The sequence below is a fragment of the Haliotis rufescens genome, unplaced genomic scaffold (genome assembly GCF_023055435.1).
Source record: "Haliotis rufescens isolate VD_foot unplaced genomic scaffold, xgHalRufe1.0.p SCAF_6, whole genome shotgun sequence".
Lineage (NCBI taxonomy): Eukaryota > Metazoa > Mollusca > Gastropoda > Lepetellida > Haliotidae > Haliotis > Haliotis rufescens.
In genome coordinates this window covers 12,669,417-12,690,272 of record NW_025964334.1, presented here as the reverse complement: position 1 = coordinate 12,690,272, position 20,856 = coordinate 12,669,417, and the positions used below count along the sequence as shown (strand labels likewise).

Genomic DNA, 20,856 nt, shown 5'->3' with positions numbered 1-20,856 from the left:
TTATGATTGTTTTTTGTTGGCATCAATAACGAAGCGCCATTTTGTGAAACGGTGTTTATAGAATTATGAACCCGTGAGAAAATATACCAACAAATGAAAAACACAAGTCGAATATTTAGTTTCAAATCAGTGTATTTTTGTTATTTGCTTTGTGTTCAAATAACTAAATAAAAACATATATACATTATCATTTACTTCACATCATCCCTTGTAAAGCCATCAAATTCGGTGTCGCTGTCCTCACCGGCCAGAATTGCCCACGCATCTACACCTGTCGTATCGTCATAATAGTCATCGAGGTCATCACATGACATTACATCTTCCACATCTGTGGAAACCAGGGCGGGGGACACGAACTCCTCGAACAAAATGTCATCTTGAGACCCGTCCATAGCGTTAGAAATTCCGCATTTCAAAAATGATTTCTTAACCATGTCTGTGGGGATCTCATCCCAAGACTCCACCACCCATTTTGCAACCTCTGCGAGTGGAGCCCTTCTCATGGCGTTAGATTTTGTGAATGTGTGATCGCCGTTCAGCATCCACTCCGACCACTTCTCCCGGACGTTGGTCTTGAACGGCTTGTTTAAGCATACATCAAGGGGCTGGAGAAGGGAGGTACATCCACCTGGTATTACTGCTTGGTGTGTCTTTGTTTCCGTTAACTTCTTCTTGACACTCTGGCACAGGTGTGCTCTAAACATATCCCATACAAGTAAAGACTTGCACCCCCTCATGCCACCCGGTCTGGACATCCAAACATCTGTTACCCATCTGTTGACTAGGTCTTCGTCCATCCAACCTTTCTGGTGTACTGCGACAACAAGTCCAGCCGGAAACTTGTCTTTTGGCATTGTCTTTCTTTTGAAAACAACCATAGGTTTTAGTTTCGTCCCATCTGCCAAACACGTTAAAACCACAGTAAAATGTTGTTTCTCGTTCCCCGTTGTTTTCACCGATATGGTCTTGGCACCCAGGTGGTCTACTGTTCTGGAGCCTGGCATATCGAAGTTCAAAGGGGTCTCGTCCATAGGCCATAGCCTTCCGTTCTTTGATGACAAAGGCATGAAACAAGTCCACTTTTGTGTTTACCTGGTCAGGCAGCTTCTGGGCGATGTGGGTCTTCTGTCTGAGAGTAAGGTGTCTCCTGTTGATAAACCTTTAACACCAGTGTGACGATGCCTTAAACGTTGATGGGAGGTCATATTCCTGTTTCTTCGCCTTGTAAACCGTCAATGCCCGTTGGCGAATCATATTTCTGGTTACCATGTAACCAGACTGTCTTTGTTCTGTTATCCACTCATAAAGGACGTCCTCTAGTTTACTGTATGGTATTACAGCAAACCGTCTAGCTTTCTTGGTTTTCGGCATTTCTGTTAGTGCCGTCTTTTCTTTCCTCCAATTTCTAACTTGCCTCTCGTTGATGACGAACTGTCGTGCAGCCGCACTGTTGTTTGTCGACTCAGCAACAGAGACGACCCGAAGTTTGAATGCAGCATCGTAAGCGTGGCGTTTTCGTTTTGAACTCATGATGAGAATGCCAGTCAATAAAAATATTCCAACTTTTATACACCTATGCAGTAACTCACCAATTTACTTCAATGTTTCTGTCGGATCACGATCTGAAAAATACTATCGTGAAAGTGTGTCCCGTGGATAAGCCGACCCCTTTCTACAGAATCTTTTTTCTGGTCCTCAAAATTCGGCTTATACGCGGTCATATACGGTAATCGCCAGCATACAAAGTCAGTGATCTAACCCACTCAGCCACCAAGGGAGACAACTGGTCGTCTAGATCACATATTTTGTGTCCCATCTGATAAGTGTAAGTTGGCGTGATAGTTGGCACAGCTCCAATGGCCGAAAGCTATGAAAACACAATGCCATGTAGAAAGTGGGCAAGTGAAACAAATGTTATATTTAGAATGACACTTCCTTAGTAAAGTAAAAATTATATATTTTTTAATAAAGATAAAGCTTCAGTCAACTTCAGCTGTGCATGACCAGATCGTATTATTGTGTACCTAAGTACATTTTCCCATGACTCTGGTCAAACAATTCCCAGCTTGACATTTTGTACCAATCTCTTGAGGTCGGGACGTATAATAGGGGGTTGGGTTACCAGGTTAAAACTTGTCCCAGCCCTGAAGATTCCGGGGTAGAACAGGTCTTCAGCAACCCATGCTTGCCTTAAAAGGCGACTATGCTTGTCGTAAAAGGCGACTTACGGGATCGGGTGGTCAGGCTCGCTGACTTGGTTGATGCATGTCATCAATCCCATTTGCGTGGATCGATGCTCGTGATGTCAATCACTGGATTGTCTGGTCCAGACTCGATTATTTACAGACCGCCGTCATATAGCTGGAATATTGCTGAGTGCGGCGTTAAACAACAAACCAACCCAGCCCTACTAGATGTCTTCGGCTCTGAAATTAACTATTATTCTGGGCTCCATTTGGATTGTATGTTTTATTTTGTAGTTTTTTATAAGTGTTAGTTAACCCCTGATAATATAATGTTGAATGGTACATTCAGGGGCTGTCTGATGCTTCCTTTCAAAAACTGCAACTAAATGTAACGCTCTCCGCACCTGAACAGAGCTCTACTTGTTACATTTGTGATAGTTTTTCAGTGTCTGCGATATCATCTGTTTACCTGTGCCTGCTCTACATGCCTGCTACAAGACTCAGCTGTTGATTATCAAGCACCCTTGTATTGCCCCTGTCTCCTACAGATTTCACACGCTGGCCTTGGCTTGAAATACTTCTCTAGATAACTTTAAGTAGAGTATTTCCCTCCACAGGGGACAGATGTTCAATCTGAAATGTTTATCTGCCTGAAGTGCATCTCGAGGCTCCATTGTTTGAGCAGCATGAGAGACGGGAGGAGGGGGAAGGGGGTCAGAATAAGGAGGGAGAACACAGTTTTAAAAGGGGGCATGAGTGGCACAGTTGTTGAAATAACACTTACCAAAGCTCATGCTCACTCACTCGTTATCACTCCAACCAGCCACCTACTCACTCACTCACTCTCAAACGCCACGCTCGCTCACTCACTCACTCACTCACTCACTCACTCACTCACTCACTCACTCACTGGCTCACAAATGCCACGCTCGCTTGCTTGCTCACTCACTCACTCACTTACTCACTCACTCACTCACTCGCCGGCCAAGTAAGTACTCACTCACTCACTCACTCACTCACTCACTCAGACCCACTCACTCACTCACTCACTTGCCTGCCAAGAAACCATTTACTCACCCAATCACTCACTCACTCACTCACACACTCACTCACTCTGCCAGACAGGAACACCTATCTCACTCCAACACAAGCAATCTTCACGGTTCTGCCTACTTTCACATTGCAGATAAAGAAGTAATCAGTATAATTAGTCAGTACTAGATCTATCTGCTACATTCCCTACGATTTCTTCTTCTTCCTCTCCTCAAGACAGACCTTCAATTTCTGCTGATGCTGAGAACGATTCAGTTTGAACTTTAGTAGGGAAACAGCAGCGAGGTCGTCTTGGATGTCCTGCCTCATTATCGCGTATGTCCAGATATCTTACAACAGGGCCTCTCCCCCCCACCCCACCCCACTAGGGTTCGACTGTATATTATCTGATAAATCAGAAGGTGTACAATAAACTAATGTCCTCAATTTGTCAGACATGTCTGATGGAGATGTCTACGTTGGCTACACTACCACATCTGAGCCTTGAAATTGGGAATGAGCTTATTTTATTGACTTGTGTGGCGAACACTACAGAAAGGGTTATTTCTGTCAATATTTTCTGGTTTATGATCTGGAACACATCTTGCCGTGTTTATGTGGATGCAGCAAACCTGAACCCGGATTAATGGCTGTAGACGTGGAAGATGGTCATAACAAGAAGAGACACATTTCCTTCTCTGGTTCCCAAAGGTTAATTGGACAACTTGATTGGATCTTGGAATAATATCGGGCTTTGTGGTAGCCTAGTGGTTAAAGTGGTCGCTCGTCATGCCAAAGGTCCGAGTTCAATTCCCCACATGGGTAGAATGTGTGAAGCCAATTTCTGGTGTCCCCTGCCGAAGTATTGCTGGAATATTGCTAAAGGCGGTGTTAAGTAAGACTCACTCACTCACTCACTCACTCACTCACTCACTCACTCACAGCCCGGAATTCAGTGGTCATTCTGAATGTGCATGTTAAGCATTAAAACAACCACAGGTCATTATGCCACATTATAGAGAAATTATGTACAAACCATAACTTGGTTCAAGTCAGAGAAATTAGTCGAATCTGTTGATTTCGGAAGTAGACCTTCTTGCTCCAAGGCTGTACTGAAAGACAAGTCCATGGATGTGTAGTAATTCTATTCTCCTAATAGGCAAGTCTAGATATGTGGACAGTACTCCAGTCTCTTTTGGGACAACTTGTTCTTGTTTAAACTAATAATTATTGCCTGAGAGACTTGTGCAAGTTTAAGACATCAGATAGGAAACCCTCTCTGTGGAGTCTAACCAGATATTCAAACTCCACTCTAGCAAGTGGAGCCAATTGCTCCACACCAGCAAGTGGAGCCAGTTAACACACATTTCACAGGCTTTGAATGTTCTCATCCTACAATCCCAGATACCTGATAGTTTTGTTGAGAAGTTATCAAGAGAATGCCTTGCATGAACTGCCTGTGTGATGTCAGATAAGATGCGGTGCTACCAACTTCAGGTTAACGTTGGTGTTGGAGTTGGGTGAAGATAAGCAGGCAGAGCATACGTCATCGCTGTGTAACTCAGAGTGGCTTGAGTAGACATATAGACAACACTGGGTGGGATCTTCTGTTTGAATGATTTGGACTTCCAAGAGGGCGTTATTATCCCTCTTCCACTTCGTGGCGGGGGATAATAACGCCCTGGGTGCTGGGTGCTGTCCATCCATCCTCCCATCCTTCCTCCCGTCCGTACGTCACGTTTTGTTTCCATCAGAACTCAAAAACCATGAGATATATCTTAACCAAACTTGGCATATAGATAGGTCTAGTTGTGAACTGGTGCCTTTTGATAGCTTGGGATTTAAAAAAAATTTTTTTTGAGTTTTCAAGGCAATGACTTTGACTTTGACTGAAAATAGCGGTAGTTCTTGTTTCTAGAGCAGATCTTGAAAACCTTACAATATTTCTTGCCTTGCATACAACTGGACATGTCATATTGGTGGGGGATATGAGTATTTCATGCTTATTTAAGATCTGGCATCAGGTTACACTAAAGTGTTTTGTGGTCATTGCTAATCAGTGACAGTATTTCTGTTTCTGCTCTGTATTTCTCCAGGTCAGAGCCCCTTTTGAGTTATTTTCTGAAACTTTCAAGAAATGTCCTGATATACATGATGTCATGGTGTTCTATCTTCAGCTTGTTATGGTTCATATTTCCTGTAGATTGTAGGTCTTGTATGCTTTGTAAATGCCATCAGCTATTTTGAGACTTCATGGAAGTTGTGTGTGTTATGACTCATTAGAGATGTCATGGTTTCTGTCATGTTTTGGAATAGCAAATAGAAGGTCATACAGAGAGTCTTCATAAAGTTGACAATCAATATGTCAAGTACAATCTGCAGCCTTTCCATTGCCAGAGGAAATTCCTCATCACATGATACTGATCAATAGTAGCTATTGGTGGCACCATCTGATCAGTAGTAGGTATTAGTGGCACCATCTGATCAAAAGTAGCTATTGGTGGTGCCATCTGATCAATAGTAGCTATTGGTGGCATCATCTGATCAGTAGCAGCTATTGGTGGCACCATCTGATCAATAGCAGCTATTGGTGGCACCATCTGATCAATAGCAGCTATTGGTGGCACCATCTGATCAATAGCAGCTATTGGTGGCATCATCTGATCAGTAGCAGCTATTGGTGGAACCATCTGATCAATAGCAGCTATTGGTGGCATCATCTGATCAGTAGCAGCTATTGGTGGCACCATCTGATCAATAGCAGCTATTGGTGGCACCATCTGATCAGTAGCAGCTATTGGTGGCACCATCTGATCAATAGTAGCTATTGGTGGCTCCATCTGATCAGTAGCAGCTATTGGTGGCACCATCTGATCAATAGCAGCTATTGGTGGCATCATCTGATCATTAGCAGCTATTGGTGGCATCATCTGTCATCTGATCAGTAGCAGCTATTGGTAGCACCATCTGATCAGTAGCAGCTTTTTTTGGCACCATCTTATCAGTAGTAGCTATTGGTGGCACCATCTGATCAATAGTAGCTATTGGTGGCATCATCTGATCAATAGTAGCTATTGGTGGCACCATCTGATCAATAGCAGCTATTGGTGGCACCATCTGATCAATAGTAGCGATTGGTGGCTCCATCTGATCAGTAGCAGCTATTCGTGGCACCATCTGATCAATAGCAGCTGTTGGTGGCGTCATCTGATCAATAGTAGCTATTAGTGGCACCATCTGATCAGTAGCAGCTATTGGTGGCACCATCTGATCAATAGTAGCTAATGGTGGCTCCATCTGATCAATAGTAGCTATTGGTGGCACCATCTGATCAATAGTAGCTATTGGTGGCTCCATCTGATCAGTAGCAGCTATTGGTGGCATCATCTGATCAATAGCAGCTATTGGTGGCATCATCTGATCAATAGTAGCTATTGGTGGCTCCATCTGATCAATAGAAGCTATTGGTGGCACCATCTGATCAATAGAAGCTATTGGTGGCTCCATCTGATCAATAGCAGCTATTGGTGGCACCATCTGATCAATAGAAGCTATTGGTGGCTCCATCTGATCAATAGTAGCTATTGGTGGCTCCATCTGATCAGTAGCTATTGGTGGCTCCATCTGATCAATAGTAGCTATTGGTGGTTCCATCTGATCAATAGCAGCTATTGGTGGCTCCATCTGATCAATAGTAGCTATTGGTGGCACCATCTGATCAATAGTAGCTATTGGTGGCACCATCTGATCAATAGCAGCTATTAGTGGCATCATCTGATCAATAGAAGCTATTGGTGGCTCCATCTGATCAATAGTAGCTATTGGTGGCACCATCTGATCAATAGTAGCTATTGGTGGCTCCATCTGATCAATAGTAGCTATTGGTGGCTCCATCTGATCAGTAGCAGCTATTGGTGGCACCATCTGATCAATAGTAGCTATTGGTGGCATCTTCTGATCAATAGTAGCTATTGGTGGCTCCATCTGATCAGTAGCTATTGGTGGCACTGCCTGATCAATAGTAGCTATGGGTATCGCCATCTGATCAGAGTGGTATGCATATGGCAACACCAGCGATATATCAACTCATTGTGGCCCCCCCTGAACAATGAGTATGGTATGGTTTTGCATAGTGTTATCTAAGGGAGACAACTGTTGTTGATGTTGCCCATACCCTTCTTTTGATTTGTATCTTTGTGTCCAGAAATAATTTTTCGAATCTTTAGCTGAATTCCTAATAGTTGTCAGATAATATCCATTGGGCAAGAGAACTTGTTATGATTTACAACGTGCATGCATGATAACAGTTATAACTGGTTGCAGACGAAACGTTATGGATTCCGATAAATGAGGCTCACGTGTCCTGGAGATTGTGTAGCCGAGGGTTGAAGAGAGAAGTGAACAACGTAGCAAAAACTGAGGGCAACAGATATGGATTGAATTGAGATTCCAGATGATTTGACACCCATGATAAATATGAATGATGTTTGTTTTTATGATGTATGCGGCTATTGGATGTGCTGTTATATATGGAATGCAGTCTGTGCCAAAGACTGAGTTCACCAGACCAAACTTGGCCCTTGGCATCATTTTCAATAGATTTTCATATTATTATAAGGACTATTGCTTCATATTATTATATGGACTATTGCTTCATATTATTATATGGACTATTATATCATATTATTATATGGACTATTGCTTCATATTATTATATGGACTATTACTTCATATTATTTTTGGACTATTAAATCCTATTCATAAGTGGGATATCATTTCATGTTATTACCGGACTATTATTTCATATTATTATAGGGACTATTATTTCATATTATTATAGGGACTATTATTTCATATTATTATATGGACTATATTTTCATAATATTATATGGACTATTATTTCATATTATTATATGGACTATTGCTTCATATTATTATATGGACTATTATTTCATATTATTATATGGACTTTTATTTCATATTATTATATGGACTATTATTTCATATTATTATATGGACTATTACTTCATATTATTATATGGACTATTATTTCATATTATTATATGGACTATTATTTCATATTATTATATGGACTATTATTTCATATTATTATATTGACTATTACTTCATATTATTATATGGACTATTATTTCATATTATTATATTGACTATTATATCATATTATTATGTGGATTATTATTTCATATTATTATATGGACTATAATTTCATATTATTAAATGGACTATTATATCATATAATTATATGGACTATTATATCATATTCATAACTGGGATAATATTTCATGTTTTTAAACAGACCATTGTTTCATATTATTATATGGATTATTATTTCATATAATTATATGGACTATTATTTCATATTATAGGGACTATTTTTTATATTATTATATGGACTATTATATCATATTATTATTGGGACTATTATTTCATATTATTATAGGGACTATTATTTCATGTTATTATACAGACTATTATATTAGCTGAGACTGATCTGAATGTTACTTTAGACACATGGTTAAAGTCCCACAGTGGGAAAGAGACCTGGTTTGAGACATCAGATAGAAGACAAATTGCAGACATCAATAATTGATGCAGGAGACAAAGAACATGTGTGGAGAGTCAAGGTTTCCCTACAATGTGTTAAAGTGGGACTACAATGTCTGTCTTACCGTAGATGTCATTCTAGTGCAGGTGCACCAGGGTGTATTTTCGTTTCTTGGTGTTTCCTTTCTCAGGTATATCCAGATATTGATCAGTAATTAGGCCTGGACTGGTAGATGCAGAGGCTGTCAGTCCCTGTGTCCAGTAGAAATAGGGTCTACCTTGTAAGCATTATCTGACTCTACAGTCCCTGAGACATGACTATGGCCTAAACTTGCCCCAGTCATTGGCTCCAAGCCCAAGACTACTCCCTATACTAGCCCTATACTAGCCCCAGACTAGCCCTAGACTAGCCCTAGACTAGCCCTAGACTACTCCCTATACTAGCCCTAGACTAGCCCTAGACTACTCCCTATACTAGCCCTAGACTAGCCCCAAGTCTAGCCCTAGACAAGCCCTATGCTAGCCTTAGACTAGCCCTAGACTACTCCCTATACTAGCCTTAGACTAGCCCTAGACTACTCCCTATACTAGCCCTAGACTAGCCCTAGACTAAGCCCCAGTGTGAGCCCTAGTCCCTCGTTCCATGCCCTTGACTACATTGTTTGAAACCTTTAAAACCCAACAAGACAGTCGGGTAGGTGACCCATAAATGTTGCTGCCCACCTTCAAAGTCACCTGTCCACATTCAGACATTACTAGTGAAAGTGGCATAAAATAAGAGACAAATCACATCTTGATTCAGTTGAAATAATGCAAACAATTACTTGAGAATCTAGGAGATGTTATAATAAAACTGAATACGTTAGTAGTCTTAAAATTAGCTGCAGATAGTCGTGCGGGTTTAGGAAAATTTTAAGCAGTCTGACAGTAAAGTTACCATCCATGGGCAGGCAGGCAGTCATTATGGACACTACTTGACTGGCACTAAACTAAATCCTAGTGCAAGTTCCATGTTCTCGACTGTGCCCTTGGCTTCTCCCTAGTCAAAGTTCCCAGTCCTAGACTAGCCCGGGACTAGTCAAAGTTCCCAGTCCTAGACTAGCCTGAGACTAGTCAAAGTTCCCAGTCCTAGACTAGCCCGAGACTAGTCAAAGTTCCCAGTCCTAGACTAGCCCGAGACTAGTCCAAGTGTTCCCAGTCCTAGACTAGCCCGAGACTAGTCCAAGTGTTCCCAGTCCTAGACTAGCCCAAGACTAGTACAAGTTCCCAGCCCTAGACTAGCCCTAGACTAGCCCTAGACTAGTCCAAGTTCCCAGCCCTAGACTAGCCTGAGACTAGTCCAAGTTCCCAGCCCTAGACTAGCCCGAGACTAGTCAAAGTTCCCAGTCCTAGACTAGCCCGAGACTAGTCAAAGTTCCCAGTCCTAGACTAGCCCGAGACTAGTCCAAGTGTTCCCAGTCCTAGACTAGCCCGAGACTAGTCCAAGTGTTCCCAGTCCTAGACTAGCCCAAGACTAGTACAAGTTCCCAGCCCTAGACTAGCCCTAGACTAGCCCTAGACTAGTCCAAGTTCCCAGCCCTAGACTAGCCTGAGACTAGTCCAAGTTCCCAGCCCTAGACTAGCCCGAGACTAGTCAAAGTTCCCAGTCCTAGACTAGCCCGAGACTAGTCCAAGTTCCCAGCCCTAGACTAGCCCGAGACTAGTACAAGTTCCCAGCCCTAGACTAGGCCTAGACTAGCCCTAGACTAGTCCAAGTTCCCAGCCCTAGACTAGCACGAGACTAGTCTAATTTACAAGCCTACCAAGAGTCTTAGCCTGATGTGGAAGAAGTCAATCTATAGGCCCCTGGTCCGCAAAGCGATCTTAGCTCATAGCTGCTGCCGCTACTCCCCTACTTGAACAGTCAGTGACATATGTGTAATCCTCTTGTCTGAATTGTCCATCACAGATCTCCGCACTATGCCTGTCCAGAGGTTATACGGGTAAGAGGTTGTCATGGGCAACGCATGGTTGACAGTTGTCATGGCAACGCATGGTTGATATTGTCTTTTTCATGTACAGTTTTGTTGACAGTTTATTTCATTAAAGCACAGTTTTACTATTTGTGTGTGGTCACTCAATGCATGGCACAGGTTTAGCGTTAGAAACTTACATCAAGTTTGAATGCATGACACTTTTCTTTTGTGGATAGCAACCTTGTTTTGTTCTGTTCTTACAAAGAATGAATGAAGTTGCTATTCATAAAAAAGTGTCATGAATTCATATTCTCCTAACTTGTAAATACCTATCAAAGAATACGTCAAGTTTATTCTGGAGAAAAACATTTTGATCTGATTTACCTATAGATTTAACAGTGCCAAACTGAATTTTAGAACTGAAGGAATAGCATTAGCTGTTTCACAGGTTGTTATTGTAATTTGAAACCTCTCATTGACCAATCTAAATCAAGTAATTTCTTTTTTCTTGTGGAATCATATGTATATAAATAATATATTCATATGTATTTATGTTACGGAAAGAATAATTTTTCAATTGATATTCAAAGCTTCATCGATTTAAAAGTGTTTCTGTTTAAATCAGTTTGCAGAGGCATTGTTTTGTGTGACTGTTATTGTTTCTAACCCTGGTCCTGTTGCTACTGAAGTTGTTTGTTCAACTGTTTGAGGATGTTGTTTCTGATGTTGCATGATCTGCACCTCATGTATTTTCAGTGCAGTAATTTCCATGTTTTGTTTGTTTAAGTGACTGTTGTTAGTTTAAGTAGATGGCGTTTTATCTAATTTTGTTTTGAAATGTCTTACACTTAGCTTTGGATATGTTTTTTCGTATCTGCAGATTTGTTTAATTTCATCAGAATTAATTAACGTGTGTCAAGTTTTGGTTGTTTTTGTGCATGTTTTACAACATGTAATTACTGATACAAATAACAGGGGCACATCCATTTATGTGTTTAAATGTTGGTTGGTTGGTTTCTATTATACCCTTTTTAGCCAGTGAGACAGAATTAAATAAAAAATAAATAGAAACTATTAAGTTTCCTGTTAATAAAAGTTTTTGTATTTGAAACTCAGTTATGAATAAGGCTTTTTTAAACCTGCCCAAAGAGTTGATTATTTTGCGTAGGCATTTAATGGATTGCTGAATGTATGCAAGGCATAGAAAGAATCTTTGTAAATGTTTCTTTTTATAGGCATTTAGCATGCATATAGAGTTGTATTAGTGTCCTGTTAATATGTCATGATTGATTCATCAATGAACTTTATGTTTTCAGGGAGAAAAATATGATGGTAGAAAAGCAGACGTGTGGAGCTGTGGAGTGATATTATATGCTCTACTAGTGGTGAGGATATTAGTATTATTTATAATATTCCTAGAAAGTTGTGAAGATAATAGTGTGATATATTATATGTTCTTCTTCTGATAAGGATAATCGTGTAAAATGTAACATCTTCAGCTAGTTGTCAAGCTAATAGTATGATTTATTTTATGTAACATCTTCAGCTAGTTGTCAAGATAAAAGTATGATTTATTATACGTTCTTCTGATTATTATTATGTTATAACATATATCATCTCCTGCTAGTTGTCAAGATAATAGTATGATATATTATATGTCCTTCATATGAGGATAATAGTATAACATTTAACATCTTCAGCTAGTTGTCAAGATAATAGTATGATATATTATATGTTCTGCTAGTTCTGATCGTAAAAGTTTGACACATAACCTCCTCAACTAGCTTTGTAGTTAATAAATTATTTTTATGTTTATATAAATACATATTTTATGTAATAAATGGTTTTATATATACTCTGGAATGTAACTTTGAAAGAAATGTTTTTTTCCATTTTTGCAATCCAACATGTCAATGATAAAAATCTAAGTTTCCTACTTGTGTTTGTCTGTCCCAAATTGAAGTGTTGATGAAAGCTCACAGTTAGTGTTGCCTATCATTTGACATTCATTACTTTCTATTAACATTAAAAATGCATCTTGACAGATAAACATCTTTTGAGTGGGGGAAATGTTTCAAGAAGGTCAATCTGCTTTTTTGTCTGATGTTCAGTTGGCAAGTTGTTTACTTTATATTTGCAGGGTGCTCTGCCATTCGATGATGACAACCTCCGTCAATTATTAGAAAAAGTAAAAAAAGGCGTGTTTCACATTCCACACTTTGTACCTCCTGATTGTCAAAACTTGCTGCGAGGCATGATAGAGGTTGACCCAGAGAAACGCCTACATGTAAGTAGACCACAATTTTCTATGCAGAGTTGTGTCCCTCAAGCATGACAGAAAGCTATGGTCGTGGTCCCAAATTTTGGATTATGTTTCAAGATTAGTCAGCACGAAACCCGTGGTAAGGGTTAAAAAAAGAGGCAAGTTGGACCCAGATGTCTAAGGAGCCATAATTCTCTTTGAAGAGTTGCCTCCCTTTGTTGTACCAGGGTACTGTGAATGTGAGTTTGAACCCCAGATTATGATTTTTCGGCACCATACTCATGCGTGAGGTATTTTGTTCCTAAGTGGTAAAAAGTGAGGACTTCCACTATTTCATGACATGCTGTGAAAGATTGGTTGCCATAGCGCCATTTAATGCACAGATGTTTACTGTGACCTGATTGTTAAACCCAATGACATGGAAAGTCAGTGCTCACTCTATTAACCACTAGTTTACCTTTGCCAATTCAGATCACATGGTAGCTCCGTCTGAAAATATACTTATTAAAGAAATCTTTAAGACAATGTACAAATTATTTTTTTGACCACTTTAGAAAGGATATTTAGATACTTTAACTTTTAGAAACAGAATGTGATACTCTTGTCATTGTGTATTTATTCACTTTGTTTCCTAGGTGATATCTTTGCAGTGAAATTGCATCACAATGCTTTGCAGACCATTGTGACATCATCGGTTACCATGACATCACTAATCCAGTGAAGCTAGATAGCTGTACTCTTTTACTATTTACTCCCAAGACACTGCTTATTACTGCTTACAAACTGAATAAGTTGGAAGAGTGATTTTGGATGATAAATAAAATCTTACCCTTGTGTCTTTTGATATCAAACATATCAACGCTCATTAATAAATGTTTAAATCTCCTTGAAAAGCCTCGGAGTTTTTAACTTTTATTGTCTCATGTTTATATATTTGCTATGAAAGAACACTCTGGTGAGATTCTCTAGTTGTAGAACAGATTCCAGATAATGCGGAACAGGTTGCTAGAACAGCTGTAGAAACTGTAGGTGCTAGAACAGCTGTAGAAACTGTAGGTGCTAGAACAGCTAGAACAGCTGTAGAAACTGTAGGTGCTAGAACAGCTAGAACAGCTGTAGAAACTGTAGGTGCTAGAACAGCTGTAGAAACTGTAGGTGCTAGAACAGCTGTAGAAACTGTAGGTGCTAGAACAGCTGTAGAAACTGTAGGCTCTAGAACAGCTGTAGAAACTGTAGGCTCTAGAACAGCTGTAGAAACTGTAGGTGCTAGAACAGCTGTAGAAACTGTAGGTGCTAGAACAGCTAGAACAGCTGTAGAAACTGTAGGTGCTAGAACAGCTAGAACAGCTGTAGAAACTGTAGGTGCTAGAACAGCTGTAGAAACTGTAGGAGCTAGAACAGCTGTAGAAACTGTAGGTGCTAGAACAGCTGTAGAAACTGTAGGTGCTAGAACAGCTGTAGAAACTGTAGGTGCTAGAACAGCTAGAACAGCTGTAGAAACTGTAGGTGCTAGAACAGCTGTAGAAACTGTAGGAGCTAGAACAGCTGTAGAAACTGTAGGTGCTAGAACAGCTAGAACAGCTAGAACAGCTGTAGAAACTGTAGGTGCTAGAACAGCTGTAGAAACTGTAGGTGCTAGAACAGCTGTAGAAACTGTAGGTGCTAGAACAGCTAGAACAGCTGTAGAAACTGTAGGTGCTAGAACAGCTGTAGAAACTGTAGGTGCTAGAACAGCTGTAGAAACTGTAGGTGCTAGAACAGCTGTAGAAACTGTAGGTGCTAGAACAGCTGTAGAAACTGTAGGTGCTAGAACAGCTGTAGAAACTGTAGGAGCTAGAACAGCTGTAGAAACTGTAGGTGTTAGAACAGCTAGAACAGCTGTAGAAACTGTAGGTGCTAGAACAGCTGTAGAAACTGTAGGTGCTAGAACAGCTGTAGAAACTGTAGGTGCTAGAACAGCTGTAGAAACTGTAGGAGCTAGAACAGCTGTAGAAACTGTAGGAGCTAGAACAGCTAGAACAGCTGTAGAAACTGTAGGTGCTAGAACAGCTGTAGAAACTGTAGGTGCTAGAACAGCTGTAGAAACTGTAGGTGCTAGAACAGCTGTAGAAACTGTAGGAGCTAGAACAGCTAGAACAGCTGTAGAAACTGTAGGTGCTAGAACAGCTGTAGAAACTGTAGGAGCTAGAACAGCTGTAGAAACTGTAGGTGCTAGAACAGCTGTAGAAACTGTAGGTGCTAGAACAGCTGTAGAAACTGTAGGTGCTAGAACAGCTGTAGAAACTGTAGGAGCTAGAACAGCTGTAGAAACTGTAGGAGCTAGAACAGCTGTAGAAACTGTAGGTGCTAGAACAGCTAGAACAGCTGTAGAAACTGTAGGTGCTAGAACAGCTGTAGAAACTGTAGGTGCTAGAACAGCTAGAACAGCTGTAGAAACTGTAGGTGCTAGAACAGCTGTAGAAACTGTAGGTGCTAGAACAGCTGTAGAAACTGTAGGTGCTAGAACAGCTGTAGAAACTGTAGGTGCTAGAACAGCTGTAGAAACTGTAGGTGCTAGAACAGCTGTAGAAACTGTAGGTGCTAGAACAGCTAGAACAGCTGTAGAAACTGTAGGTGCTAGAACAGCTGTAGAAACTGTAGGTGCTAGAACAGCTGTAGAAACTGTAGGTGCTAGAACAGCTAGAACAGCTGTAGAAACTGTAGGTGCTAGAACAGCTGTAGAAACTGTAGGTGCTAGAACAGCTGTAGAAACTGTAGGTGCTAGAACAGCTGTAGAAACTGTAGGAGCTAGAACAGCTGTAGAAACTGTAGGAGCTAGAACAGCTAGAACAGCTGTAGAAACTGTAGGTGCTAGAACAGCTGTAGAAACTGTAGGTGCTAGAACAGCTGTAGAAACTGTAGGTGCTAGAACAGCTGTAGAAACTGTAGGTGCTAGAACAGCTGTAGAAACTGTAGGAGCTAGAACAGCTAGAACAGCTGTAGAAACTGTAGGTGCTAGAACAGCTGTAGAAACTGTAGGAGCTAGAACAGCTGTAGAAACTGTAGGTGCTAGAACAGCTGTAGAAACTGTAGGTGCTAGAACAGCTGTAGAAACTGTAGGTGCTAGAACAGCTGTAGAAACTGTAGGAGCTAGAACAGCTGTAGAAACTGTAGGTGCTAGAACAGCTGTAGAAACTGTAGGTGCTAGAACAGCTAGAACAGCTGTAGAAACTGTAGGTGCTAGAACAGCTGTAGAAACTGTAGGTGCTAGAACAGCTAGAACAGCTGTAGAAACTGTAGGTGCTAGAACAGCTGTAGAAACTGTAGGTGCTAGAACAGCTGTAGAAACTGTAGGTGCTAGAACAGCTGTAGAAACTGTAGGTGCTAGAACAGCTGTAGAAACTGTAGGTGCTAGAACAGCTAGAACAGCTGTAGAAACTGTAGGTGCTAGAACAGCTGTAGAAACTGTAGGTGCTAGAACAGCTAGAACAGCTGTAGAAACTGTAGGAGCTAGAACAGCTGTAGAAACTGTAGGTGCTAGAACAGCTGTAGAAACTGTAGGTGCTAGAACAGCTGTAGAAACTGTAGGTGCTAGAACAGCTAGAACAGCTGTAGAAACTGTAGGTGCTAGAACAGCTGTAGAAACTGTAGGTGCTAGAACAGCTGTAGAAACTGTAGGTGCTAGAACAGCTGTAGAAACTGTAGGAGCTAGAACAGCTGTAGAAACTGTAGGTGCTAGAACAGCTGTAGAAACTGTAGGTGCTAGAACAGCTAGAACAGCTGTAGAAACTGTAGGTGCTAGAACAGCTGTAGAAACTGTAGGTGCTAGAACAGCTAGAACAGCTGTAGAAACTGTAGGTGCTAGAACAGCTGTAGAAACTGTAGGTGCTAGAACAGCTGTAGAAACTGTAGGTGCTAGAACAGCTGTAGAAACTGTAGGTGCTAGAACAGCTGTAGAAACTGTAGGTGCTAGAACAGCTGTAGAAACTGTAGGTGCTAGAACAGCTAGAACAGCTGTAGAAACTGTAGGTGCTAGAACAGCTGTAGAAACTGTAGGTGCTAGAACAGCTGTAGAAACTGTAGGTGCTAGAACAGCTGTAGAAACTGTAGGTGCTAGAACAGCTGTAGAAACTGTAGGAGCTAGAACAGCTGTAGAAACTGTAGGAGCTAGAACAGCTGTAGAAACTGTAGGTGCTAGAACAGCTAGAACAGCTGTAGAAACTGTAGGTGCTAGAACAGCTGTAGAAACTGTAGGTGCTAGAACAGCTGTACTAAACATTTTTAGTCCACTAGTTCTTATAATAATAACATATAGCAAAACCCTTCAAAATGACAAAATTTCTACAAGTCCTCATGATACTTTAACTATTGCTCAGTATGGCAAGGACTACAGAAGTAGTGCCAATTTCTAACGCTGTAGAATGTGTTTATTGTTGTGCTGTTTGTTCACAGCTTGAAGATGTCATGCGACACCCCTGGGCAATTGCGTGAGTACACAGCAACGAGACTCCACACCATCACAAACTGACCCGTGAAGATGTGGGGTAGAATAGGTCTTCACCAACCCATGCTTGCCATAAAAGGCGACTATGCATGTCGTAAGAGGCAAATAACAGGATCAGGTGGTCAGACTCGCTGACTTGGTTGATGCATGACATCATATCCCAATTGCGTGGATCGATGCTCATGATGTCAATCACTAGATTGTCTCGTCCAGACTCGATTATTTACAGTCCGCCGTGATTAAACATGATTAAACAACAAACAAACAAAAAAAACCAAAAGTTTTCATGTTGTCCCACCATGGCAAATTCTGTTCCACGAAAAATCTTGTGGAGATTCTACGTACCAATTTACGAGGATCAGGTGTTCATCATGTGACCCAATGGCCTGGATTGTTGCTCATGCTATCAACCACTGGCTTGCCTGGCACACTCATTTACACATGGCTGTGATATAGCTGGAATATTGCTGACTGGCGTACCACCACATTCACTTCCTCAGTATTGCAAGAAAAATGTTTGTGTTTACACAAATTTAGGCAAAGTTAATGTGTAATACATGAAAGTTATTTGGGATATTAATTTGTATTTTGTACTTGAGGCTCCAGATATCTTCCATACTTTGATCTTGTGAGTAATGGCATATTTATAACAAGTTTTACTCCAGTTGATAGCATATTTCGCCGACAATATTCCTTTGGCTGAAAAAGCACTAATGAATTCTTAAAGCAATGCTTGAATCTCAGATCAATATTTTGCATCAACAGCAATATATACCAAGGCCATTTCCAGTGTTCCAAAGTAGAAGTAGTGATACATTTCTTACATGTTTTGACATCAGATTATGTGAAAAAGTAATAGTTATGGATGAACAAATACTGATTTCCATTTAGAAATTTAAACTTTGTGCTTAGATTCCAATCAATGCTCCTTTTGGGGATGAATGCAAAATGTAGAGTCATCATTTGGGGATAAATTTAAATCAAGTCTCAAGAAAAACAAAATCAATGTTTATGGCTCCAAGAAATTAGCAATGCTTCAAGCTGGCTTGACATTTTTAGAGATTAGTCGGAACTTGAAGATAAATTGACACACGCTCTTGTTTGGGGTGGAATAACTTGACACGTTCTTGTTTTGGGGAATAATAACTTGACACGCTCTTGTTTGGGGGGGGAATAACTTAACACGCTCTTGTTTGGGGGGGGAATAACGTGACACGCGCTTGTTTGGGGGGGAATAACTTGATACACGCTCTTGTTTGGGGGAAATAACGTGACACATTCTTGTTTGGGGGGGGAATAACGTGACACGTTCTTGTTTGGGGGGGAATAACGTGACCCGTTCTTGTTTGGAGGAATAACTTGACACGTTCTTGTTTGGGGGAATAACTTGATACACGCTCTTGTTTGGGGGGGAATAACATAACACGCTCTTGTTTGGGGGGAATAACGTGAAACGTTCTTGTTTGGGGGAATAACTTGACACACGCACTTGTGTGGGGGGGAATAACGTGACACATTCTTGTTTGGGGGAATAACTTGACACATGCTTTTCTTTTAGGGGTATAACTTGACACATGTTTTTCTTTTAGGGGAATAACTTGACACATGTTTTTCTTTTAGGGGAATAATTTGACACATGTTTTTCTTTTTGGGGAATAACTTGACAAATATTCTTGTTTTAGCGGAACAAAACAGGAAGTTGAGGTAGAATTACCCATGACTCAAGTAGTTCAGGTATTTGCCACCAGAGGGAGCCATGCTCTCCCTGTCTGTGTGTCCTTGCAGCTGTGGGTGTTATGGGTAGATGTCACAATTGTCCACGTTGGTACTGTCCATCCTTGTAACCGTGCAAATTTGGGATTTGTTTTAGTTAAAAATCCTGCCTTATGTGGCTTCATAAAATGAGTGGAGAAATTTATATGCTATGAACTTTAAATGGATTTCATGACAAATTTTAGAAAGAGAATTCTACAGATGAAATTTGCTCGAAAAGAATATTCAGTATTTATCCCAGTATTTCCAGTTTTTAAACATACATTGATACCAAATTCAAAGCTTTTGGGGGTCTTTTCATTCATAACAGTGAATTTTAGTTTTAAAAAAGGTTCAATAAAATTTGGGACGTTATGGTTTTAATCATACTGTATGGTATGAAGACTAGCCAATAGAATGTTAGTACGTTGGTAGTATTATTAGGAATTCTGGCTTGAAAGACGACAGTTGGACAGAGGCGGTAGTCTGTATATTTGCACAGTTACAAGGCGTGTGATCTCGCTGCTGGGAAGACCTGATGGTGTTGTATTATCCAGTGGTGGTTGTACTTTGGTTGTATGTCTCATGTTGTACTTTGTTTCCTTTTTCTAGGGAGACAATGGGGCATATAGAGTTAGAATTACCTGTCACACAAGTAGTCCAGGTGATGCGACGACTCGTACTTCACACCAGCTCCGTCTGTCTGTCTGTCTGCCTGTCTGCATGTCTGGCCATCTGTTTCTTCATCTGCATGTCTGTCTACATGTCTGCATGTCTGTCTGGGACTGCATGTCTGTCTCTCTGTCTGCATGTCTGTCTGTGTGTCCGTCAGCTGCCTGTCCTGTCAGAACAGATGTCCTTGACTCTCGAGACAAACACCAGATTTTAATCTCATACAAACCCTTCTATAACATATCAACTTGAAACTTACGGGCGATGAGACGTCAGTCTATTTTTAGCTCACCTGGTTTAAAAGGTTTATGTTTTCACAACTCGTCCATCGTCCGTCTCTGGACCATCAGAATCCATGACTTCCATAAACATTTTACACTTTCAACTTCTCCGAAATGGCTTGAGGATTGAGCTGAAAGTTTTTGTTGATGTGACTTAACTGTGTGATTTTGAAGTCCTCATGCACTATTTATGCAAGAAATGTTTCAATACCAATCCTGACAGCAACTTTTGCTAAATGGCTGTGTTTGATCACTGGCCACAACTATAGACTGTTGATGTCAGCAATTATTATGAGTATAATCAAACTATAAGGGGGTTGCCTATTTGATTTTTCCCAAAGTAGTTTTTTGTCCTCAAGAGATTTTGTTTTCAAGGTGTGAAGTTTCCATTCATTTATGAGAAAGATTGATGACAAATCAGACAATTTAAACCATTAAGAAAGTTGAACAGAGCTAAATTGTCTCAAATCAGACCTTTTGAATAATTAAGAAAATTAATCAGAGCTAAACTGTCTCCAATCAGACCTTTTGAACAATTAAGAAAATTAAACAGATTTAAACTGTCTCCAATCAGACCTTTTGAACAATTAAGAAACTTAATCAGAGCTAAATTGTCTCAAATCAGACCTTTTGAATAATGAAAAAATTAAACAGAGCTAAACTGTCT

General features: G+C 40.5%; 1 protein-coding gene across 3 annotated transcripts in view; it reads left to right on the top strand.

Moving 5' to 3' along the window:
• LOC124135479 (serine/threonine-protein kinase BRSK2-like) overlaps positions 1-20,856 on the top strand; it is a 182,421-nt gene that overhangs the window by 128,613 nt on the left and 32,952 nt on the right. For 2 of the 3 annotated variants that reach the window (XM_046500852.2, XM_046500851.2), the window contains exons 6-10: positions 10,732-10,765; positions 12,055-12,123; positions 12,879-13,025; positions 17,433-17,467; positions 19,849-19,900. In XM_046500852.2, the coding sequence (XP_046356808.2) occupies positions 10,732-10,765; positions 12,055-12,123; positions 12,879-13,025; positions 17,433-17,467; positions 19,849-19,900 (337 nt within the window). Of the gene's footprint in view, positions 1-10,731; positions 10,766-12,054; positions 12,124-12,878; positions 13,026-17,432; positions 17,468-19,166; positions 19,219-19,848; positions 19,901-20,856 lie in introns of all 3 variants that reach the window. The other variant, XM_048385603.1, reaches the window with a different exon arrangement.